This window comes from Atractosteus spatula, chromosome 15 (assembly GCF_055471065.1).
Source record: "Atractosteus spatula isolate fAtrSpa1 chromosome 15, fAtrSpa1.hap1, whole genome shotgun sequence".
Classification (NCBI taxonomy): domain Eukaryota; kingdom Metazoa; phylum Chordata; class Actinopteri; order Semionotiformes; family Lepisosteidae; genus Atractosteus; species Atractosteus spatula.
In genome coordinates this window covers 19,125,909-19,148,058 of record NC_142720.1, presented here as the reverse complement: position 1 = coordinate 19,148,058, position 22,150 = coordinate 19,125,909, and the positions used below count along the sequence as shown (strand labels likewise).

At 38.4% G+C, this 22,150-nt stretch overlaps 1 protein-coding gene across 1 annotated transcript; it reads right to left on the bottom strand.

Annotated features, from left to right (window-relative positions):
• Nucleotides 1-1,473: 1,473 nt before the first annotated feature.
• Nucleotides 1,474-16,789, bottom strand: lhcgr (luteinizing hormone/choriogonadotropin receptor). Its single transcript, XM_088934275.1, has 11 exons — nucleotides 16,614-16,789; nucleotides 13,032-13,103; nucleotides 12,138-12,212; nucleotides 10,744-10,818; nucleotides 9,962-10,036; nucleotides 7,141-7,218; nucleotides 6,986-7,054; nucleotides 5,572-5,646; nucleotides 4,138-4,323; nucleotides 3,100-3,171; nucleotides 1,474-2,686 (listed from the first exon to the last, which is right to left on the bottom strand). Exons 1-11 carry the CDS (start codon nucleotides 16,787-16,789, stop codon nucleotides 1,474-1,476), a joined length of 2,166 nt encoding a protein of 721 aa, XP_088790401.1.
• Between the last annotated feature and the right edge of the window lie 5,361 nt (nucleotides 16,790-22,150).

The following is a 22,150-nucleotide window of genomic DNA, read 5'->3' as shown; positions in this document are numbered from 1 at the left end:
GCTCCTGCTCTTTACTAACAAAGATATGCTTCTTGTTACAAATACTCTTGCCCCATATTTGGATTGCCAAATATATTTATGGAGCATATTAGCAGGTGTGTAGGTTATTTTTTTACATAAATATTTAACCTTTGTTTAATGATAATTAATGATAATGTCAGTATTCAAAAGGTCCCTTAAAGTGTAATCCTTTTTCATTTATTTTCAGTCATCTTATTATCTTATTATTATTATTATTATTTCATTAATTGATTAAAAATGGAGATCACTGTCATAGCACAATGTTCATAGCATGTGAACATCAATTAATATATTGTGGAAACATTTTGCAGAGCACCACAACAAACAGGAAAGAATACAATAACTAGCACGGAAAAGTACAAAATGTGCAGGAAATCTTAATTTAAGATTTAATTCATAATCCACACCGTTGATCATCTTTAAATGTGGCGCCTCATACTGGCTAATGAGTTTTACATTTCTTGTATGGCCATTCTACACAAGGTACAGTTTTTGTAGGCACAACCAAATTGTTCTTAGACATTAATAGTAGTTTTAAATTCAAAACCTACAGGAAATACCGAATTGAGCAGGAGGACACAACAAAACAGGCTACACGAGGCAGGGCAAAATTGATTCCTATTGAATCTTTTCAATGTCAAAATGTACTAATGGAACATTAAGCTCTTAGCTCTTCTATAGGCACCAGCGAAAGGATAACACCTGACATTCTGTGATTACATCTAGGAGGGAAAAACAGGGCTTTGGTTAAAAACACAAGGGATATTTGTTTTCCTTAATCTTACAAATATATCCCAGTTTTATAATTTGAAAAACTATTTACATAAAGGAGATGAACCACACTGTTATTTGTACTTGAGATTGTTTCCTTTAAATTAAAGCTTATATATTTTAATCCTTAAAAACGGTACTGGAACTGAAGATACAATAGAAGGTAACAACTTGTTTAGTAATTGTTCACACTGTTTTTTACATTTCAGACCATTGAATTGAAACATAGACACTGTACTTACAGTATATATTAAATCAAACATAAATTAATGCTACAATTCAAAATATCTTTAATCATTTAAGTTTAAATTATTGCTATTATAGGTTTATTTACTGTATATCTGCTTGATAAGTAATATTTACAGTTTAATAATATTATAACATGGTACAGACTGAGAGCACAGATCTCATGTTACAATATGATAAACATAATAAAATATGTAAATTCAGAAAATGATTTTAGAATCCTAGAAATTTGATGGCTTTGATTTTAGCTAAAAACAGTCTTTGAAGGCTTATACAGTAGTATTGTGAAGAAGGAACTCTTGGGCCAGAAGACCAAAATAGACATAACTACAACATAGATTTAATTTACATGAAATTTAATTTGCAGCAGAAAGTCTTTGGGATTAGAATGCGGATCTTCTGGGTCTCTGCTGTTTTAATTTTGATCTGCATTATTTAAAGACTTCTTCCTTTATTACTCAGGGGACGCCGGTTGTTTCTCAGTACCATGTGGGAGGTTCTGTTTGCTGTTGATGCACTGCTGTGTTTCCCGATGTGATGATCTGCGTAGTGCAATGACATTCTGTACATGTTGGCCTTTTTTTTACAGCAGCCGAACCAGCTCATTAGGATGCACATATCCCTCCTGAAGGCTTTGGTGAAAATGGCATACAAGAAGGGGTTGGCACAGGAATTGATGGGGTAGAACAATACAAGGAGGATCTTGGAGTTTGTCACAGTAATAAGGGGGAATTTGAAGGCAGCAGAAATGGCAAAAAAAGATATCGGCGCCATGCAGGTGAAGTCTGTGAAGATGAGCACCGCCATCTTTTTGGCAATTCGTGTATCTCTGTTCTTGCCTGTGAACTTGGGGTTCCTCACTGCCAGGTATATTTTGATGTAGCAGGCGCAGATGATGAAAAAGGCAATGACATTTAGCAGCAGGATGATTACGATGTAGGCCTGCGAGGGCAGAATTTCAATGTCCATTGGCAAACAGATGCTAACCTTCATGTAACTGCTCACACCTAAAAGGGGCAGAAGGGCCATTGTGAGGGAGAAAAGCCACCCACCCATCATGATCAGAACCGCTTGCCTGCGGCACAGCCTCCGTTCCAGCTGTAGGGCGTATGTGATGGTGTGCCATCTCTCCAGGGTTATGACAGTCAGGGTATAGACCGAGAGCTCACTACCAAAGACGGTGAAGAATCCAGCTGCACTGCAACCTGCTCCTGTCTGCCACTCTATGGCATACTGGCTGTACTGGCTTCTTGTTTTAAAGTCCACCGTGGCAATCATCAGGAGATGTACCCCCATGCAGAAGTTGGCAAAGGCCAGATTGCACATGAGGAAGCGCGGGACGGTGAGCTTGTACTGGCTGGTCATGACCACAAGCAGCACGATGAGGTTTCCCACGATGGCAAGAATGTTGATGAACCAAATGAGGACTCGAAGGAAGGCGTAGCCTATGATATCTTCACAGGGGTTAAAGGCATCTGGCTTTGGGGAACACTGGAGGATTTTTAAGGGCTGGCTAAAGTCAAATTCTGGATAGTGAAATTCCAAACTCAGAGCCTCACTGTCCTCTTCAGATGATGTGACACTGGCTGTAGCAGGAATCTGAGTTACCAGGGATGAGCTGAATGATTCAGGGGTGAGAAATGGAATCCTTCAAGGAAAAAGAACAGGTACATACATATTGTAGACATTTCCTGTACCACATAGGAAAGTCCTGGTATGGTAAGCAAAATGAAACAGCAAGGAGTAGCAGCAGATTGGAGAAATGGCCAGAAGAAATGACAGCACAGATTAATGTTTCTGTTCAAGCATGTTCCTATTGAGACTTTGTTAACACACTGGAGCAAGAACATATATTACCCAGCATAAATTTCTTACTCAAAGCATTCTAAGGGGCCCACTTAGAGTTCCAAACATTTCTTATGCAGGTTGACATACAGCATTGTTACGTTTATGTTGATAATATCTGCCAAGGCATTTGCGGAGGAAGAATAAATAGAACTGTTTCCAAACCAGCTTTAGAAACCTGGTAAAAAAAACCTTCCCTCTCAGCTTAGCACTTACACTTGGGAGATGATTCTGTCCTCCTCATGCTGGCTGGAAAGGTTAGCCCAGCTGGCAAAGAGAGAGTTGTGCCTGTGGAGATTAGATGCAAAGAAAATGGAAAATATATTTTAGAAAACAGAAAAGGCTTTTTGGCAAAAGCTTCTGTTCCTTTCTATAAAAGGGAATTTTGTTTTTTAGAATCGTGAGCTAAAATAGTAGTAAATAATGAGGCATAAAGTTAAGGGTACAGTATAAAGAATCTATTCTGTCTCCTAGTGATTAAAATATTATGATAGATTTTTGTATTTTATATTACTAATTAGCATTTATTTGCATTTTTCTTAGTATGGAAAATGCAGATCTATTTTTTATTCCAAACAAAACTATATAGAAGTAGCGGGAAACTGATCCATTTAATCAATGTTTCTAATTCATGTTCCATTTTTAGACACCAAATACTTATTTCCAAACAAAATTACAAACAAAAGTAGACAAAATGTTAAGTTGTAGTTTTATATGTAGTTTATATATGAGACAAACAAAAAGGGCAACAAAGGAGAAACACTGAACAATTAAAATTCAATTACTAATGTGATGAGCCATTCTGGAATGTCACATTAATGAGCACCACTGAAAATTGAAGATATTTAATTATTAATAAAACCATACCTTCCATTGCATGCAAAAATGAAAAATAATTGGTCATATACAGCATATATAGATATATAATTTTGCATTCATATTACAAATCTAACTGCATATGATTTAGGTTTAAATTACCTAAATGAGAACAATTGTTTTTTTATCATGATTTAGTAACATAGCTCTATGCTTCTTGAGGTGATACAGAAAAATGTATTTTCTCAAGATTAATTGAAATATTGTCACTTTAAAAACTTTAAAAAAACAAAGATTTTGTTTCAAGACAAAGTGTAAGAACTCAGATGATAATTCTGTATATCCTTGAGAAGCAAGGGAAATGCAATGCATTTAAAAATAGCTAGTTTTGCTTTTGAAACAATAGACTGAAATACAAATGCTCCTATATATGCTTACTCTTTCGCTTTCCAGTTCTGAAAAGCACAGCAGTGGCTGGGGTATGTTAAGTGAGCTTTACGCAGGCTGGAAAACAGGTTCAAGGGAGGCAAACTCTTCAGGGCGTAAGTTGACTGGGCCATTAGGATCTGCACAGACTCTAGGCCTGATGTAGGGAGTTTTTGTATTGGTGTTGAGGATACATCTCTGTAAAACAGAGGAAATGGTCTTAATGTCCCAACAAAACATCATGTACATTTTGTAATGAGTGAAGGGCAGTGTAACGTTAAATACATTACTGAACAAACAGCCACTTTGTTCAGCTGGTACAATTTGTTACATGAAAACAACAAAATAGCTGTTTAAGAGCTTCTGGTTTTCATCATTTATTGTCAAGTAAGAAACCTACCTTTGAATTGTAACTATACATGTTAAGCGTTCTCTCTGTCCAAATTAGCTGTCTTGTGCAACAAGTCATGAAACTAAAAAACACTAAGACACATTGGAAGCTAAATGAGATTATTACTGCATTAATACAAATCACAAGCATAGCATTCCAAATCTGAATGATATTTGTAGGAAGCGTACAAAATCCAATCTGTTTGAAAATATTTAGTTAGGATGAAGGAATCACTTAAAAAACACTGATTACAGTTTAAAGAAGTTGAAAAACAAACACAGAGAGCTCAAGAACTATAAAATATCACCACGATCTTGCTCCCCTTAATTATCCTGTTCATTAGGAAGGCACTGTGTTTGGAGTAACGCTATGGAGTGATTCATTTAGGCCAAGGGTGTCCAATCCAGATCCTAGAGGGTCAGTGTGACTGCAGGTTTTATACATCTATTGAAAGAAGTAGCATGTAAAGAGTTCTGAGAAGCAATTAACTTGGTCCGGTTAAGCCAGTACCCTGCTGGTTTAATTCATTATGAACAGAGTAGAATGGAAAATCCATAGACACACACCACCCCTCCAGGACTACGACAGAGCATCCCACATTCAGACTGGAGCCAAAGCACACCATATTTATCACAAGAGTTCTCCTTTCATGGTCTGCAGACTGGATAATGTGACAAAGATACTAAGGAAGTATTTAAAAAAACAAAAGTGAATAAACCTTGTGATTATACCTCTTTCTTTGCATTGTTAATTTTTACAGTAAGAATACTCTGCAGTGATTTAATGTGTAACAAAACACATTTTGATCATATTTATTTTGTGAGTGAGCCATTTTTGTAGTTGATGGGACAAACAGAGTCTTAATAATGGGCTGCTTTCTGGAGCTCTGAAGGAGAATTGTATATTTGAATGAACAATTTATAGTCATATTTCACTTTAACTCTTAAATATGCTTCTATGAAACAGAAAAGCTGCTTGGTAAGGGGTGTATTCACATCCTGAGAATGTAAGTTGTTTTAGTAGCTGGTTTCTTTTATAAACTCTGTTTTACTTACAGTACATCAGGCCCAATGCCTCCATTGAAAGCTTCTTCATGGATTATTCTGAGTTTACTGTTGCCTTTCAAAACTCTGTAAAGGTAAAATAGGTTTAAAACAATTAACTCCATGTCCAGCACATAAGAAACAGAAGGCACTAAAGGGGACACTTCTTAACTTAACTGTTCTGCTGAGACAGGAGTGTGTCCTCAGACACTTGCAATCATCTTTCTGATTCTTACTGAAGTTTTGTATTTGTGGATTAGTAACTTGTGGCATTAACAGTGGAGCTACATTTGTGAAAATAAGGATATATAACTGAAAGTAGCAGCTAGACAACATGTGGCACCTCAGTTTTTTTCACTCTCAATTTCTCAATTTCTTTTTGCTTAGGTACATAACCTCTGCAAACATGTATCCATTTTATCACAATTAGTTTGCAGTTGGAATATCTGTCACCTGTATTCTTACTTGCAGTTATTTTCTGTTTCATATTTATAACTATGGATGATCTGCAGAATTGTATTTCCACATTAACATTTATGTTGATTAATGGCAAAAGTCCCAATTAAATAAATTATGATTCCATATTGTAACAGGAGAGAATGTGAAAAAGTCCGGGGGTCTCACTTTGATAGCCACTGTACCTCATGTGCAACATATTATATTTGCTACGAGAGTACGTGACAATTTCTTTTGTGCCACTTAACCTCTCATATGGAGACACTGCACTGGTTACCTGTTACTTTAAGAGCTAAATTTACAACTGACTCATAAACCTTTGAAGACATTTACACCTATTCATCTGAAGTGTAGGTATAATTCTATATCGTCTTGTTTCATGCTCTGCAGTCAGCAGTTGCTGGTCTCCTGTCTATCCCTAAGACCAGGCTATAAACCACAGGATACAGAAACAGTCTGCATTGTATAGAATCTGTGGGAATCTGTCAGTATGGTGAAGATCCTGAGTCAGTAATTGTATTTTTAAATTACTCAAAACATGTTTTTAAGACTAGTCTTTTCACTGTTTAAACATTAAACATTTTGTGTTTTGTATTGTATAATATGTACATAATTTCTACATTTAGAATGTGTTGTTTCTGAATTTTACATTTTTATTCAGTATAGTTGTACGGTGTATGTATTGTAGAGTGAAGTGTGATGTTGGGCCATAAACAGCATTTTCAATTAAATGCTTGATTAATTGATTAAAAGATCAAATTAAAAAAAATGGTGATATTACAATTCTGTAATTCTGTAATAGTAATGTTTTTATAAAAGTATTACACTGACCCTAGTGTTAAATAAACTTTCAGTGATTAAAACTTGTTCATTTATTTTGACATGCAGAGGAAATCTATTATTTCATATAAATTTAAAGCATCATCTCCCCAAAGTTACAGTGACAGTACTGTGTAAAATCAAGATGTACAGTTTATCGATCTTTGTCCCGTTGAAGGCACAGCGCTGGATTTCTCTGAAGCCATTTTTATACAGGTTCCTAAAAACACAAAAAAACACAAAAATCAAAAGATAATCTTTGTCTTCACGGCTTTCATTAACGAAGGTATAAGAAATAAAACTTACATTGTTATATGCTCTTTGGTCATTCCCACAAAAGCATTTGAAGGTATTGATTCTATATGCAGGTTTTCACAGATTTCCCTATAATGAAGAAAACAATATCCAGGTAATATGTTTTTTAAATGATCCATTTACAATTTTGGACTGTGTAATCCAGTAATACATCATACATTTGTGATTAATACTTAATTACACAATAAGTGTTACATAAGTAACTTTTAGGCATTAAGCATGAATATAATCTAAATTATTAGCAGTAACAATGAATAATGAATTTATAGTCCTGTATCCATGATTCATCACTTTTTAATTCTAATCTGGAGATACTTCTGTTCAAATGTATCCAATCACAGTGCAAACCTCAACACTTTCCAAAATCTGTTTAGCCTTTGATGTCCAAAGAAAGAAGCAGGGCAGAGACAAACAAGACACAGAGACCGAACCAAGGTCTCTCACCGTACAGTGCATAACTGTTTCCTCTGTGCTAGTTTCAGAGGATGCTCTGAGGAGGGAGATTTCACAGTACCAAGACTGGCACAAGCTGCAGTCAGTGTACTGCCTTTTCCAGATGAGCACCACTTCCCAGGTGTTAGCCTCAGGCACTACTTTCAATTGAATGCTTCCCAGGTTCATTGGAACATCTCTTACAAATCATTGTCTTATGGATGGGTCTTATGGCTGCAGTGTTCAGTGGAGCTGGGTGGGTCTTATGGCTGCAGTGTTCAGTGGAGCTGGCTGGGTCTTATGGCTGCAGTGTTCAGTGGAGCTGGGTGGGTCTTATGGCTGTAGTGTTCAGTGGAGCTGGCTGGGTCTTATGGCTGCAGTGTTCAGTGGAGCTGGGTGGGTCTTATATCTGCAGTGTTCAGTGGAGCTGGCTGGGTCTTATGGCTGCAGTGTTCAGTGGAGTTGGCTGGGTCTTATAGCTTCAGTGTTCAGTGAGCTGACTGGGTCTTATGGCTGCAGTGTTCAGTGGAGCTGGGTGGGTCTTATGGCTGCAGTGTTCAGTGGAGCTGGCTGGGTCTTATGGCTGCAGTATTCAGTGTAGTTGGCTGGGTCTTATGGCTGCAGTGTTCAGTGGAGCTGACTGGGTCTTATGGCTTCAGTGTCCAGTGAGCTGACTGGGTCTTATGGCTGCAGTGTTCAGTGGAGCTGGCTAGGTCTTATGGCTGCAGTGTTCAGTGGAGCTGGCTGGGTCTAATGGCTGCAGTGTTCAGTGGAGCTGGGTGGGTCTTATGGCTGCAGTGTTCAGTGGAGCTGGCTGGGTCTTATGGCTGCAGTGTTCAGTGGAGCTGGCTGGGTCTTATAGCTTCAGTGTCCAGTGAGCTGGCTGGGTCTTATGGCTGCAGTGTTCAGTGGAGCTGGCTGGGTCTTATGGCTGCAGTGTTCAGTGGAGCTGACTGGGTCTTATGGCTGCAGTGTTCAGTGGAGTTGGCTAGGTCTTATGGCTGCAGTGTTCAGTGGAGCTGGGTGGGTCTTATGGCTGCAGTGTTCAGTGGAGCTGGGTGGGTCTTATGGCTGTAGTGTTCAGTGGAGCTGGCTGGGTCTTATAGCTGCAGTGTCCAGTAAGCTGACTGGGTCTTTGGCTGCAGTGTTCAGTGGAGCTGGCTGGGTCTTATGGCTGCAGTGTTCAGTGGAGCTGGCTGGCTCTTATAGCTTCAGTGTCCAGTAAGCTGACTGGGTCTTATGGCTGCAGTGTTCAGTGGAGCTGGCTGGGTCTTATGGCTGCAGTGTTCAGTGGAGCTGGCTGGGTCTTATGGCTGCAGTGTTCAGTGGAGCTGGCTGGGTCTTATAGCTTCAGTGTTCAGTGGAGCTGGCTGGGTCTACGCCACAGGGGAAGTCAGGGGAAGGTCGCCACAATGACGCAGCTCTTGTGATCCTCATATGAACAGCAGGGTGTCTTTTCCTCTCAGGGCTGTCTGCTACTGCTGAAGCTGCTGCCCTCGCTCCTGGCCTCAGTGTTGGTACCCTGTGACTCTGGGCTGCTCTTGCACTCAAGCCCATTGCACCCATGTCCCACTCCCAGCAGCAGCCCCTTGCCCCCCTGTCTCCCCAGCATCTCTACGGTGCAGTCCATTTGCCTGGGACTGCTGGGACTGCTGTGCACCTGAACTATTCCTGCACCCAGAAAACAAAAAATCCTGACAACTACCAGGCGGACAGGAGGAAAAAATGAAAATTCCACTCAGGAGGCACCATGGGATGGATGGGGATCCAGGAGCCATGAGCTGTGATGCAGCAGAGATGACTAACACAAAACTGTTGGACCCCTGTACAGCACCAACACCACATTTCTGATCTGTGAAGTACCTAAAATGATCAAGACGCATAAAACTCAGTTTGAGGGGCAACTGGGTCCCTTTCTCCCACTGCAAAAATGCCACCCCTAAGAACATATCAAATTAAACATTAGAAATTGAGAATGAATTGCTCTTCACTAATTGAGTGGCATCTTCTGGAAAAGATAGGAACTGCAGCAGCACCAAGAACAATTCGAAGTGATTGCATCACTTTACATGAAAAGCAACTTGCTTCTTCGTTTCGTACTTCTGTAGTTTGCAGCTTACAAACAATTTCAATTGTTTTACTGTGAGATCAAATTAATTGTCTTACCTTATTTTTCTGTTCCACTGTTTGCTTATTCTGCATACCACATTTTGTAATAATTTACACAGACAGCAAAATAACATTTCTGGTCTTTGACAAACTCGAACCATAAAACGTTTATTAATTTATTTAACCAAATTCTGAGACTGAGTGAGACATACAGAATACATTTCAAGAAAGAAATATTGTTGTAGAACTGTATGAAAAAAATCACACTTACAGAATAAAATGGCTTTCAATGGAATAAATCGTAGACATGTCTGGGAATACTGTTATCCCAGTGTTACAGATACTCCTGCAAAAACAAAACACTGGAAAACTTAGAAAAATGTGACATTGTGTAATTGTAAATCTATAAGAAGAGCTTCTACAATAGAATAAATTGAAGTTTAATTTGTGTTGCAGTTTGAGATTGATAAATCTTTTATAAAATTTGTGTGTTGATCATCATCACCCCTTAGATAAACAATCACATGATTTCCAAATGAAGACTGCTCCCTGCCTCAGTGCTGCTGGTAAACTCACAGTGCATCTGTACCTATCTATGGGTATGTCTTATTGACAGAGTAGTTTTGGGTGTGATTCTCTATTTTCAGCTGTAACTAGTGGGATAGTGCTGGTGATCCCTTGAAAAACACCCTTATTTTAATTTTTTAATTTGTGGCACAACACAAAAATTTGTTTTTTTGTTAGAGGTTAGGTTGCTCGTGCAAAAACTATGACTATGAGTAGGTTGGATATACAATTTGCCAATCTGTCCTGACATTTGTATCTGTGTCTTTAAAGATCTAAAAAAGTATCCCACAAACCACAGAACAACCAAATGATTAAGAACGAGCATACGAGGGGAGAAAATGAAGTACTCAAGGTCTTTGTGGAAAATGGTGCATTTGCAAATCTCTGAAAAAGTATATTCATATAGTGAATTCAGAGAAATGTCTTCTATGCCGGTATTTGAGACAAAAATAAACAAGTATTCAAAAAATTCTAAAACATTCTCACAGGTATCTTAGCTTCGGGAGATTGCTGAATGCACGTCTGCCAATGTTCACTAGGCTTTTGGTATTCTGAATAGAGCTATTGAGAAAAGAGGATACACAGTTATTTAAAGAAGGGGTTAACAACGTGATCAACATGTTTATTTCCACTAAAGTGCAAAACAATACATATGTAGCAATAACAATATATTTGTACTGATTACAAATTTGAAAATTAAAAAAATGTTTAAACTTTTAAATGCTAGTCTTGGATCCAATTTCCAGTTAATTTCCATGCAATTGCAGAATACTTTTACCTGTAGACTGGATAGAATATTGAGATGTTGTATAGATAGATGCTTTATTGATCCCGTGAGGGAAATTGCAGTGCCACAGCAGCTTAGCACAGTCAACACAGCACAGTGTAACTAAATAATACAACACTACAGTATCATACAATAATACAGTATGCTTTCCAGGAACAGATTAAAAGTAGTTTATTTGACTTGATTTGATTATCTCTGGAGCAGCTATAATAGGCAGGTGGTACATGGTTTCTTGTGTTATTGAAGTTAAAGTACAACTTTTCCAGGCCATATCACATTTCAGTGAGAAGTTGCTGATGAAAGAAAATCCTGGTTAAATTAATTTGTGTGCCTTGAACTGGTGCAAATTAGAAGTCTGCAGGTCGCAGTGACATTTGTCTGCTATAAATTGCAAAGGCAATCACTGCATTAGCAGTTTATTAGGCCAAGCTCTGAGCAATATTTTCACACCAGACTGAAGAAAGACATTTTCCTCTTTTTTAGTTTTTATTGTATACACAAATATTCACTTCATTTAAATAAAAATGTAACTATTTTTCCTGGCTATTTTGTAGTATGTATTTTATTAATACAAATGTTTTGTTTGGAAAAGCTCCACAGGATCTTTTCCAATGTTATACCTGAGAATGTATTTGAAATTCAAATTGTTATGTTACTCTTTAGACAGAATGAGTCCTATTTTTGCTTAGAGTCATACAGTATCTGAGTATTAAGTACACAGTATCTGAGTATAACAGCATAGTTAAGAATATGAGAATACAAATACAGGAAATGGGAGTCACTCATTTGTGCAGAGTTGTAGGAGTCTATAACAAACTTTCCAGTCAGTTGTTGAAGCTGATTCCTTGGAATAAGTCAGGAAACCATAATATGGTGTAACTGGATCAGTTAAGTTGTTGGGAATCAGCTTTCCCAAAATGGCTTCCTCTTGTAACTTTTCTTATGTTTTTACAATTTAGTTTTCATAATAAAACATGCCCACATCTCTTGAAATACCAAATCATCTAAGTACAAATTGTTCATCTTTAAGAAAATAACAGAACCCAACACAGAGATAATGGGTATTATCTCTATCAAGTGCAATCCAACTTACATTTCAGAAAGGTTGTGAAGGTTATTGAAAGCCAGAGCTTCTATTCTTTCAAGAAAGACACTTTGAGAAATTTCACTGAAATCACATGGAAAGAGAAAGTTAATTCATTTTAAGAAGATCAATATTTACTCCAGAATGACTTTCTAGATCCCTCTAATTCCTCCTTTATTAATAGTTGTTTTATGATTCCTCTCTTAATATTATTTGTTTATAATAAGGAGAAGTGAAAATATTTCCCCAGAACTTGTGTACTGGTGACTTCCCATCCTCAGTTTCCCTAACAAAAAATAAAACAAGTGTCTAAAAAATAATGACTCTGTAAAATTCCCAAAATCCACATCTTATCATGAAAGCATCTTTGAGGTAAATAACAATATAACCATTAAAAGTAGGTGGTTTTCTTAATAAACCGATACAATCCATGTAGACAGCATTTTAGCTGATCCTCAGTTGAATTTCTGAATAATTGTTCAGAAAATTCTTCTGCTTTTTCACCTCCATCTCACAGCACTGTCCTACCTAACAGCATTCAATAAACTCCAGCTTCATAGACACCCCTTGGCTGGGGATGATTATTGGATAGAAGGGGAACAGTGTGAAATACTGGCCTGGGGCACCATCAGCACTGAGAGGGGAAAGGAAGGGCATTCTGCATACTTATTGAGAAACCCAATAATCCTCTCAATACTGCAACAAGCACAAGGACATGTTTTCCATGCTCATTTCAGGCATGACAGCTGCAAGTACCAGCTAAACCTCCAGCATAAACAGTGTGTTAAAAAACACAACACAAGCTTGTTTAAGTTCAAGAGTTTAAAGACAAAGAGTTTGCTCAGGCTGCTCACATTTCCATCACACACTACGCGCACAGAAAGCGTGTCTGGGGATACTTACATTCGTAGGACATTCACTAATCCCTCAAATGAGTGGCTGGCGATGGTTCTTATAGACAGGTGGGTAAGTGTCCTGGGGGAAAAAAAAGAAAACATTTATTTTTCAAAAACACTGATGTCACTAATTACTTGATTGACATAATTAGTTGAATAAAAATGGCATCACCTGCCTTTTATAAATCTTAATCAGTTGCTGATTGAAAGGTACCTCTTAAATCCACAGGATTCCCTTGAAGACTGGAGAAACCCAGAAGTCCACAGATGGACAGCTGTACCCCAAGACGATCATCTAATATTAATTTTAACCACAGTTCTACATTATCTTCATTGTCATGGAATTTCAACAGTACACTGACTTTCTCAGTAGAATCAACCTGTAAAAGATGGAATCTCACTTTGTATCCAAGGAAACATACTCCTAATAATATTTAGGTGAAATCTTACATCTTCTGGTATAATATTTTGACGAATACAGAATTTTTCATCCAATCAATATAATTTTTAATTAAGTGAAGTTAAAGTTCGAGACAACCATAAGAGGTGAGTTGAATTAAGGGATCATCCATTTGGGGTTACAGTCTTCTTAAAGTTTGGGTTTTTCACAAAAGTAAAACTTGTGTTTAGAGTAGGACCATTTTGGTCTCACCTTGACATAATTTGTAAAGACATGTATTTGGTACAGATTTAGAATTAAGCCCTTCAAGAGTCAGAACTTGAAATTTCACCCATGGCAACATTTGAAGCTATTATGAATCTAGACATGACCCAGTCTTACTTTATACATTTTAAACACAATCATAACACCAATTAAAGTCAATGTTTAATTATAACTCTTGCACCAACTAAAACTCATCTGTCATAGTTGTGTAATTATTCTTTACCACATAAAAAAGCCATTCGATAGTAAGTGGAAGTTTTACAAAGAGTGCTGTTGCCACAGATGTCCAACAGTTTCAGACTGGACAGTTCATTTACTTCTGCATTTTTCTTGCGTCTTTAAATGTTGACTTTAGTGCTATAATTTCACAGTGTTCAATGTGCTTATACTCTCTGTCACGGTCGTCATTACTCCTCTAGAGGGCGCTCCCACCTTTCTTTTATTATTTACTTTCATTACGTGCACTTGTCCCTTGTTCCACTCTTATTATTTAAGCCCGGCGTCTCCGTGGTTCCTCTGGAAGACGCCCGGAAGCCCACCTACCACCGGGTCCAGGAGTGGCCCGAGGGCATAAGTTTCAGCACGGCGTCCTGACCTCTGGGTCCGGGGCTCGGAGCACCTAGCCCCGTTATGCTTTTAATCCTCCATGTTCCAGTTTCCTCCTCCAAGGTTTTTAATTGTTCGTCTCGGGTGGATCTCCTGGCTTTTGCGACCCAGCAACTCTATTGGACCTCCTTTGGGCTCCGTCGCCTGCGCTCCCCCCATGCAACGGATCGCCAGTCACCGCCCCTGTCTGTCATCCCGACCTTAACTCGCCGTGCCTTCCCTGACGTCAATCTCCAGACACTTCCGAATGATACCGTCTCGCGTGGGGTCTTTAGAAACGCATTGCACGGGAGTGGGATTCGGCTCCCGTGACACTGTCATATGCATTGTACCTGTTACTTGTCACAGCATACCACACGGCCTTGTGAGACAGATTCATTATCATTGTCAGTCAGTTGTGCTTTTTACTTATTTTCTTTCAATACTATAGACTCCATGGAAAGACAACCCTGGGCACCCACTGTCTTCAGGCATATGCTATGAGTGTTGCAGCTACATTGAAGGACAATTTCTTCAATGTCTATACAATAGATATGTCTATTAATTTATGAACACATATCTTTAATACAAGACATATGATGGGTGTTTTGTTGCTTTTCTTTTGCTGTCTTAACCTGTTTACCCTTTTCTTGATTTAATATAGCATTAAATGTCTCTGAATCAGATATCCCGAATGGGAAAACTAGGGGAGCTTATTAATGGCTTAAACAGAGAGAGGAAAACACATGTCATCATTGGCATAAGGTACAGCATAACCCAGAAGTCCACAGATGAACAGCTGCCCCCCCAAGACGCCTAATAAAACAGGCAGCATAATTGGACAGCTACTTGGCTGCACACAATACACGCTCTGACTGAAAAGATCCGTGCAGTGTAACAGCATGGGGTGAGATACATATTACCTTAAACCATCCAGTAAATGGAAATTTAGCATCTCTGATACTGAACTTTTGTAATACTGTAATTACACTGAGGAATAATAAGATGATTGCCAACTGTGAATAAAAAGCATTAGGAAATGCAACTCTCTACAACAGACATACATTCTGCAAGCACAGAGATGTAGCAAAAACATACATTAAGTACTTTGTTAAAATGAATACCTTAAGGTGTAATGAGGTCTACAACACCTCATATATTCCAATAAATTGAAGTAATAAGTATTTTATTACCAGGGTATAAATTTAAATCGTGCATCAGATTACATAACGTCTGTGGTTGTTTCTGATTTTTAAAATTTCATTAACTGTTACACATTTAGTTTTAAATCACATGGCTTGATATATTTTGGAATTAATATAGTCGGAAAGATATTCTACTGTTGAGTTTAAAAAATAGAAGTATTTTCCTTTAAATGAGTACTGTAGAAATACAGAACGTTGCTACTGTACATGATAGAATCATGCTCTTTACTTCATGTTAACCACTGCACCACTGTACAAATGTTTGCCAAAAGATAAAGTACAATACTGTGGGAAGTATGAATAATGTGGTTTGGTGTAGTGTAGTGGAACATGTTCTCTTCTAGGTGCTGCCAAAGACGATGCAATTGAAAATAAAACAATAACTATTTGCATTTGTGTATCGAGTAGAAGAAGAAATAAATTATTCAGTATTTTAAACAAGGCACATTATAACAGCTGTAAAAAAACACAAAATCCAGAGGAGGAAACTATATCAAACGTAGACTACAGCAAGCTGCTCTGCAGTCTTTCCAACGATAAATTCCAAATCAATTAGAAAGGCAATATTATGCAGAATATAGGCCAGGATGCGCAATCTGAGAGGAACGCGCTTTTTTATGTCTATTTTCAGATCTTCCAGGCCGAGGGGTGACATAGTCGAGTTAGTCAAACTTAGCAGTTTCCAAAGACATCTAAGTATACTTTTCAACTACAAAATACTCAGTCTACATCACTGGATTGATTTGGTAATCCGTTGCACTGAGCCCTCTTCACAAACAGCATTCGTTTCAACACTAAAATGACAGTCTGAGTGCAGACTATTATTCCACAAGTGTTTTCAACATATTTTTGTTCTTATTCTTGCTGCTTCTTCTACAAGATTTTAGTACATTAAAATACGCAAATACATACTGTATATATTAAAAAGTTACATCATACAGGAAAGGGAATAGATGCACACAATTCCATAGTGCAGACAGTGCATACAAAATTGAGCAAGGCTACTTAACACACGTTGCCATCACCACATTACAATCACACATACAGGTATACTGTACACCTGCGATTGCGTGATAGGTTATTTACAGTACGTATTTCACGAGTTCAACAAACAAGCAGAATATATAACACTTACATTCTCCTGCACTTGTCTTTTCTGGAAGCTGAAAATAGCCATTCTGTCTCATTATTGCATCTGATATTCCCGTCAGAACAATGACAAATCTCCGGACACACGAAATTAAAAAGAGAGATAGAGAAGCGTATATTCAAGAGAAGAGGAAAAATCATACATACAAGCGACAGTTTCATTGTCGTTGTTATGTCTAAAAGCGAACCAAAACTGATTTGATTACTCCTAACAAATGCTAGAGAAATATACCTCAGGCGGCAGCTGAAAGTGAAAAAGTAATCTTCTCTCGGAGTGCTGTTTTCGTCACTGGCAGATCAGCTACTTGAAAGCTCCAAGTATCTTTATTAGTGTTCAATTATCCATCTAACTCCGGCGAAACGTTCTACTAAACTATTCTGTGCGGCACGACCGCGTTCAGAAAAGTCTTTACATGGTTCATATTTTATGTAGAATATGATTTGTTCATGAACTGACAAAATTACAAACTTTCACTGGGCTTCCGAGGGCTGTGAAGAAATATGGTTATGCAAAAGCCAAGCAAACAAAAGTAGATTATTGCCTTAGATGTCTTAATTTGTGACATTTCTAAATGAAATTAGACTTTCTTCTTCTGTGAACTGTCAATTAGGTGTTCTATTAGAAACATAATGTTTATACAGATTATATCTGAGAGTGAAGCCATCAACATGCTTTGCAGGTTTAAGTATCGAGACAACATTAACAGTCTCATCTAGAGAAAAAAGAGTACTTAAATGCCAATGACTTTACTGTTAGTTAAGACTTGTATCAATGTCCTTACCTACCATACCAAAAATAAGTTTGATTTATTAGAAGGTCATATGGGTGTTTTTGTAGAAGCTTAATTTCTCTTACTTGATTTACATATATTTTTTCAGTTGCTACCTCCCTGCATGGCACTGATTAATTTCCATCCATCCCTCTTCAACTGCTTTATCCATTGCAGGGTGACGGGGGGACAGAGCCTATACCAGTTAGGAACAGGCGCAAGGGAGGAAACATCACAGGGCACACGCAAACACACACACTAGGGTCGATTTTTTCCAGAAGCTAATTAACCTACTGGTAGAGGTAAGTCTTTTGAGTGTGAGATGAAACTGGAGCACCTAGAAGAAATCCATGCAATAACAGGGAGAACATGCAAACGCCACACAGACAGCACCCCAGGTCTGGAATTGAACCCAGGGCCCCAGCACTGCAAGGCAGCAATGCTGACCACTGCACCATTGTGCCAATCATGCCTAATTTCCTTGAAGCAAAAAGATACATTATGTTTTGAATGCAGTTGGTGACTGGCTGGTAATCATCTCTTTATACCATATGGTTATTTTCCTTGCACTTTGTGCTGAAATATCATGATGAGCACTTCCCTAGCCTCAACATCTGACTACGTTCGTTGAAAAAGCATAGAAGCACTTGAGTAGGCAGCTAGCTGTTTTTAGTTTATAAACATGCTCAATTAACTTGCTTTTCCTTACATGCCTCACTAGATGAGACCTACTACCTTAATGACATAATGGTAGTCAATGACAGACAAGAAACCTCTTTAGTCCATTAATATATTAGATTACAATGGTGCACCTGTGAAAAAGCATGTGTTCCTGTTTTTGCTCACGTCGAAAAGAAAAAAAGACAAAATCAGATAAACAATTTATGGCTAAACTCCTTCTTATCTTGTGCCACATGAACATAGCTGATGAACTAGAAAACCATTTGCTCTGGACCTCTAATACTATACCTTGGGATGTTGAAATACACTTTCATAGACTCTCTTTATAGGCAATGTCTCTGTCAGCTGATACTAAACAGAACATTTTGAAAGAGAAAATATAACTATAATTCAGATGAGTCTTCTTAAAGAGTTTATTTCAAAATGGCCTGGTTAGAGTTTAGAAAAATAACACTGTGATCTATATGTGTAGTCCCAGATTTAAAAATATCTAATACTGTAGCTGTTCATTTGATTAGCTACAAATCACTGGCTATTTACTTGCTATTTAAGGAGCTTTGAATTCTGGTTATAAACTTACTTAGAATCTTTATGATTTCAGAACGGGGGACTTCTTGATGATTAAAAATGCATTGTTAAAACACCTTTATTCAAGATTTTAAACATTAGTATATCCTTGATTTGTTACAAGTAATCTGGATTGATAACATACAAACCCAGACACTTTGTCATCCAGGTGGATGCTGCACATTGGTGGTGGTGGAGGGGAGTCCCCATTACCTGTAAAGCACTTTGAGTGGAGTGTCCAGAAAAGCACTATATAAGTGTAAGCAATTATTATTATTATTATTATTATTATTATTTGTCAAAGCTCATCCATTTAAAAAAACAGCTAAAGTTGGATCTGTTGGCTTGCAATTATTTATAATTTTCAAGGTTTTATTGTCATTATATATTTTATTTAGCTTTTGGGCGTTTATTGGGTCTCCTTATAACCCCTTCTGACTTCTCTGCTGCTCCTCCGCTGCCAAACTATTCCTAGTGTAAAGAACTCCTTACAGAACCCTGAAAATGGGGCGGTGCGGTGGCTCTGTGGCTAAGGATCTGCACCTGTGGCTAAGCGAGGCCTACCCAATCAGTCCAAAGTAATTTAAATTTCATTTTTCCCTTGCTTGCGTTACATGATTTGCTTTTTAAAGGTACGTGTTTGATTTTTTTTTCATCGTACAGTATGTGATTTGCTATTGGCTCGCTGTATCTTTTGTGACCAATAAGAAAATGATGTAAATGTCGTGGGGCGGTGCATGCTCTGCCGTAGCCTAATTGCCTATCGTTGTCGTCAGACGCTCTTAGAGCTATCTAGCGCTTGGTTTTTGGTTTATTAGCCAACATGGCAAAACAAATGCATATATCTACGCCTATAGATGGCCAGACCAGTCCCGAAACAAATAAGAGGCATGAGATGCTACAGGCATCTTGGGTTTTAAGGAGCACAGCCTGGCTTCCCGAATACAAGTGTTTCTGGACCGCAAGGGGCAGTGCACGCGTTTGCTTGTAGCAGCTCGATACATGCTCGACCTGTAGGAGTTAAGCACGAAGATGTTCTAAAATTTCCCCTGTAAACAAATTACAAGTTTTGGAATGCGTGAATAACATTAAGATAATATTGACGGATAGATGCGAGTGTGCATTTTACAAATAACTATTCAGATCCCTCTAAATGCCCTAAGTATTTTTAAGTGAATGACGTTTACAGAGCTAAAATACATCCAAAGTATGTATTTGACGCTTTTATTAGCAGACCATTCTTCCAATTAAAGCTACGATGAATTGGTTAGCACTGTAATGCAGTGTCAAGTCTTGTGGGAAGTCACGAATTTCCAAAAGCATCATGAAGTATCACACAAGATCTTCAGAACTTAATATTTTAATACCTTCGCAGTTTTATTCTCATGGCGCCTTACTCGATATTACCCTTGGGGCGATGCATTTACTCCAACCTCTGAAACCCATACGTGCGTGCACCTTCTTCTGGTATGTTATGCTCAAGTCCGCTGAATATTTAAAGGCAACGTAAAAGCTCCGTGAAGTTGTCACATGCCAACAAGTTAACCATCTATGACATAAATCTGTGGTTGTAATGTCTGTAAAATCACCGTGATTGTAAGATCTATGGTTTTTATTTCCTAAGGCACGTTTTCCTTTTCTTTCTCTACCTGACACGCTGTTGCCAAACGCGTAAATGTGGGATACCATCGTGAAATGACCTCCGCAGCATGTTATGATAAGGACCCCATGTATATATCGCATGTATATCGCGGCAGCGCCTTCCATGCCACCCTGGCACCACTGTCGCAACAAACGTCTCATATCAGGACATGATATACCCAGATAGGACGTGTTGTGATATATGTACTTTGTGTCGCGACATAGCAGTCCGCATATCATTTCAGAGTATGTCCTATTGCAACATACGGGCTTCATATCGCGACATGAGCGTGACAGTTTTTGTCATATCGCGATATATGGATTTCATGTCGCGACATAAGAGGGTGGGCGTTTTGGCTGGGCATGTCATATCGCGATATAGGGCCTTTCATGTCGCGACATGGGGCGGGGCCTTTTTTGCCGGGTATGTCATATCGCGATATGCGGGCTTCATGTCGCGACATGAGCGCGGGGGCATTTGTCATATCGCGATATGTGGACTCCGTGTCGCGACATGGGGCGGGGGCGTTTTGACGGGACAATATCATATCGCGATATATGGGCTTAATGTCGCGATAGTGACATGCCAGTCGCAATTGGTATCGCGATGTGATCGTGATGCGCGCACTCCTATCGTGACATGCTGTCGGAGTCGTGAACGTGCTGTGGGTGCCATGACATTCTTTGTCTGCTATTCTGTTTTGACCTCAGTGCGACTTCTCTTAGATTGATCAGTAATTGGAAACCAATGGATGTGTTACTGTATATCCAGCGTGCTCACACAGCACACACCGGGGCTACAGTATTTGGACCAAGAAGAACATCCATCACCTGTGTATCTACATGTTCTCGGAACTTCCGCTGTGGCGCTGTACCCAATCAGAGTGTCGATTCTCACTCTTCACCCAATCGCGGCCCGAGCTGTTCGGGGGTTGAGCCAATCACGGCTCTGACAGCTGTTCAAGCCAGCAGCACCAGGTGGATCGGCTTGTTTACTGTCAAGGAGAATCTATTTTTAGAATGCTTTACTTATTTGCACAATTACTTCATCGGCTTATTTTATTTAACGTCTTTATTGATTCACAATGTCCCGTACTCTTCGAAATAAATACATTTTTATTTGCAATATAACTGTCTCCGCTGCTTTCTGTAATGAATACATGGTATTTGAACAATTTTAATCGTATATTTAAGGTAGGGAAAACACCTTCTGTTTTGTACTTCAAAAAAGAATAGAAATGTTAAATCTATGATCATTATATTATTATGCTCGTGCTTTCAATTTTGTTTTTTATTGCTAAATTATATCGATTTTTAAACGAATACCTAAAAATGTGAATATGGGCTCTCGTGTTGTACCAGCGGTAATGTGGAAACTGTTGTCTCTTCGCCAATGAAAGGAGTACACAAGCAATACTTTTTCGAGAACATGGTTAAACATTAAAAGAAAACACCTAACCCAATGAACTAACATAGTAACTCCACCCTAAATGTAAGACTGTTTATTCGCGTAAAGGCTGTAATGTCTGGGGTCAACTGATCATAAGATCACAACTGAAAGATCTGGTGGTCGCGACTTGCTGTTTTGTTCGTCACCGAGTGACGTCACAGCCTAGAAAAGAAGGCGCTATATTGAAATATATTGAAACATCCACCCCACCAGACAGACTCGGAAAACAAATTGCCCCCTTAGAGAGGTTATCGCTTCATGTTTGCGCACAAGACCCCTGTAAATACAAACACATGGATAATGACAGTTTATTAAAGAATTCAGATATATGTTCACTTCTGCTATGTGAAAATAAAAAAATGTTTCCAATATTGCCGCGATCCTCAGGTGTGAGATGGTGGACTTTCCAGTGTT

Coding starts and splice junctions, on each gene's coding strand:
- lhcgr (XM_088934275.1), bottom strand. CDS start 16,789: ATGAAACTGTCGCTTGTATGTATGATTTTTCCTCTTCTCTTGAATATA. Junction 13,104..16,613: donor AAAGACAAGTGCAGGAGAAT/GTAAGTGTTATA, acceptor TTTTTCCCCCAG/GACACTTACCCACCTGTCTA. Junction 2,687..3,099: donor GACAGAATCATCTCCCAAGT/GTAAGTGCTAAG, acceptor TTTTCCTTGAAG/GATTCCATTTCTCACCCCTG.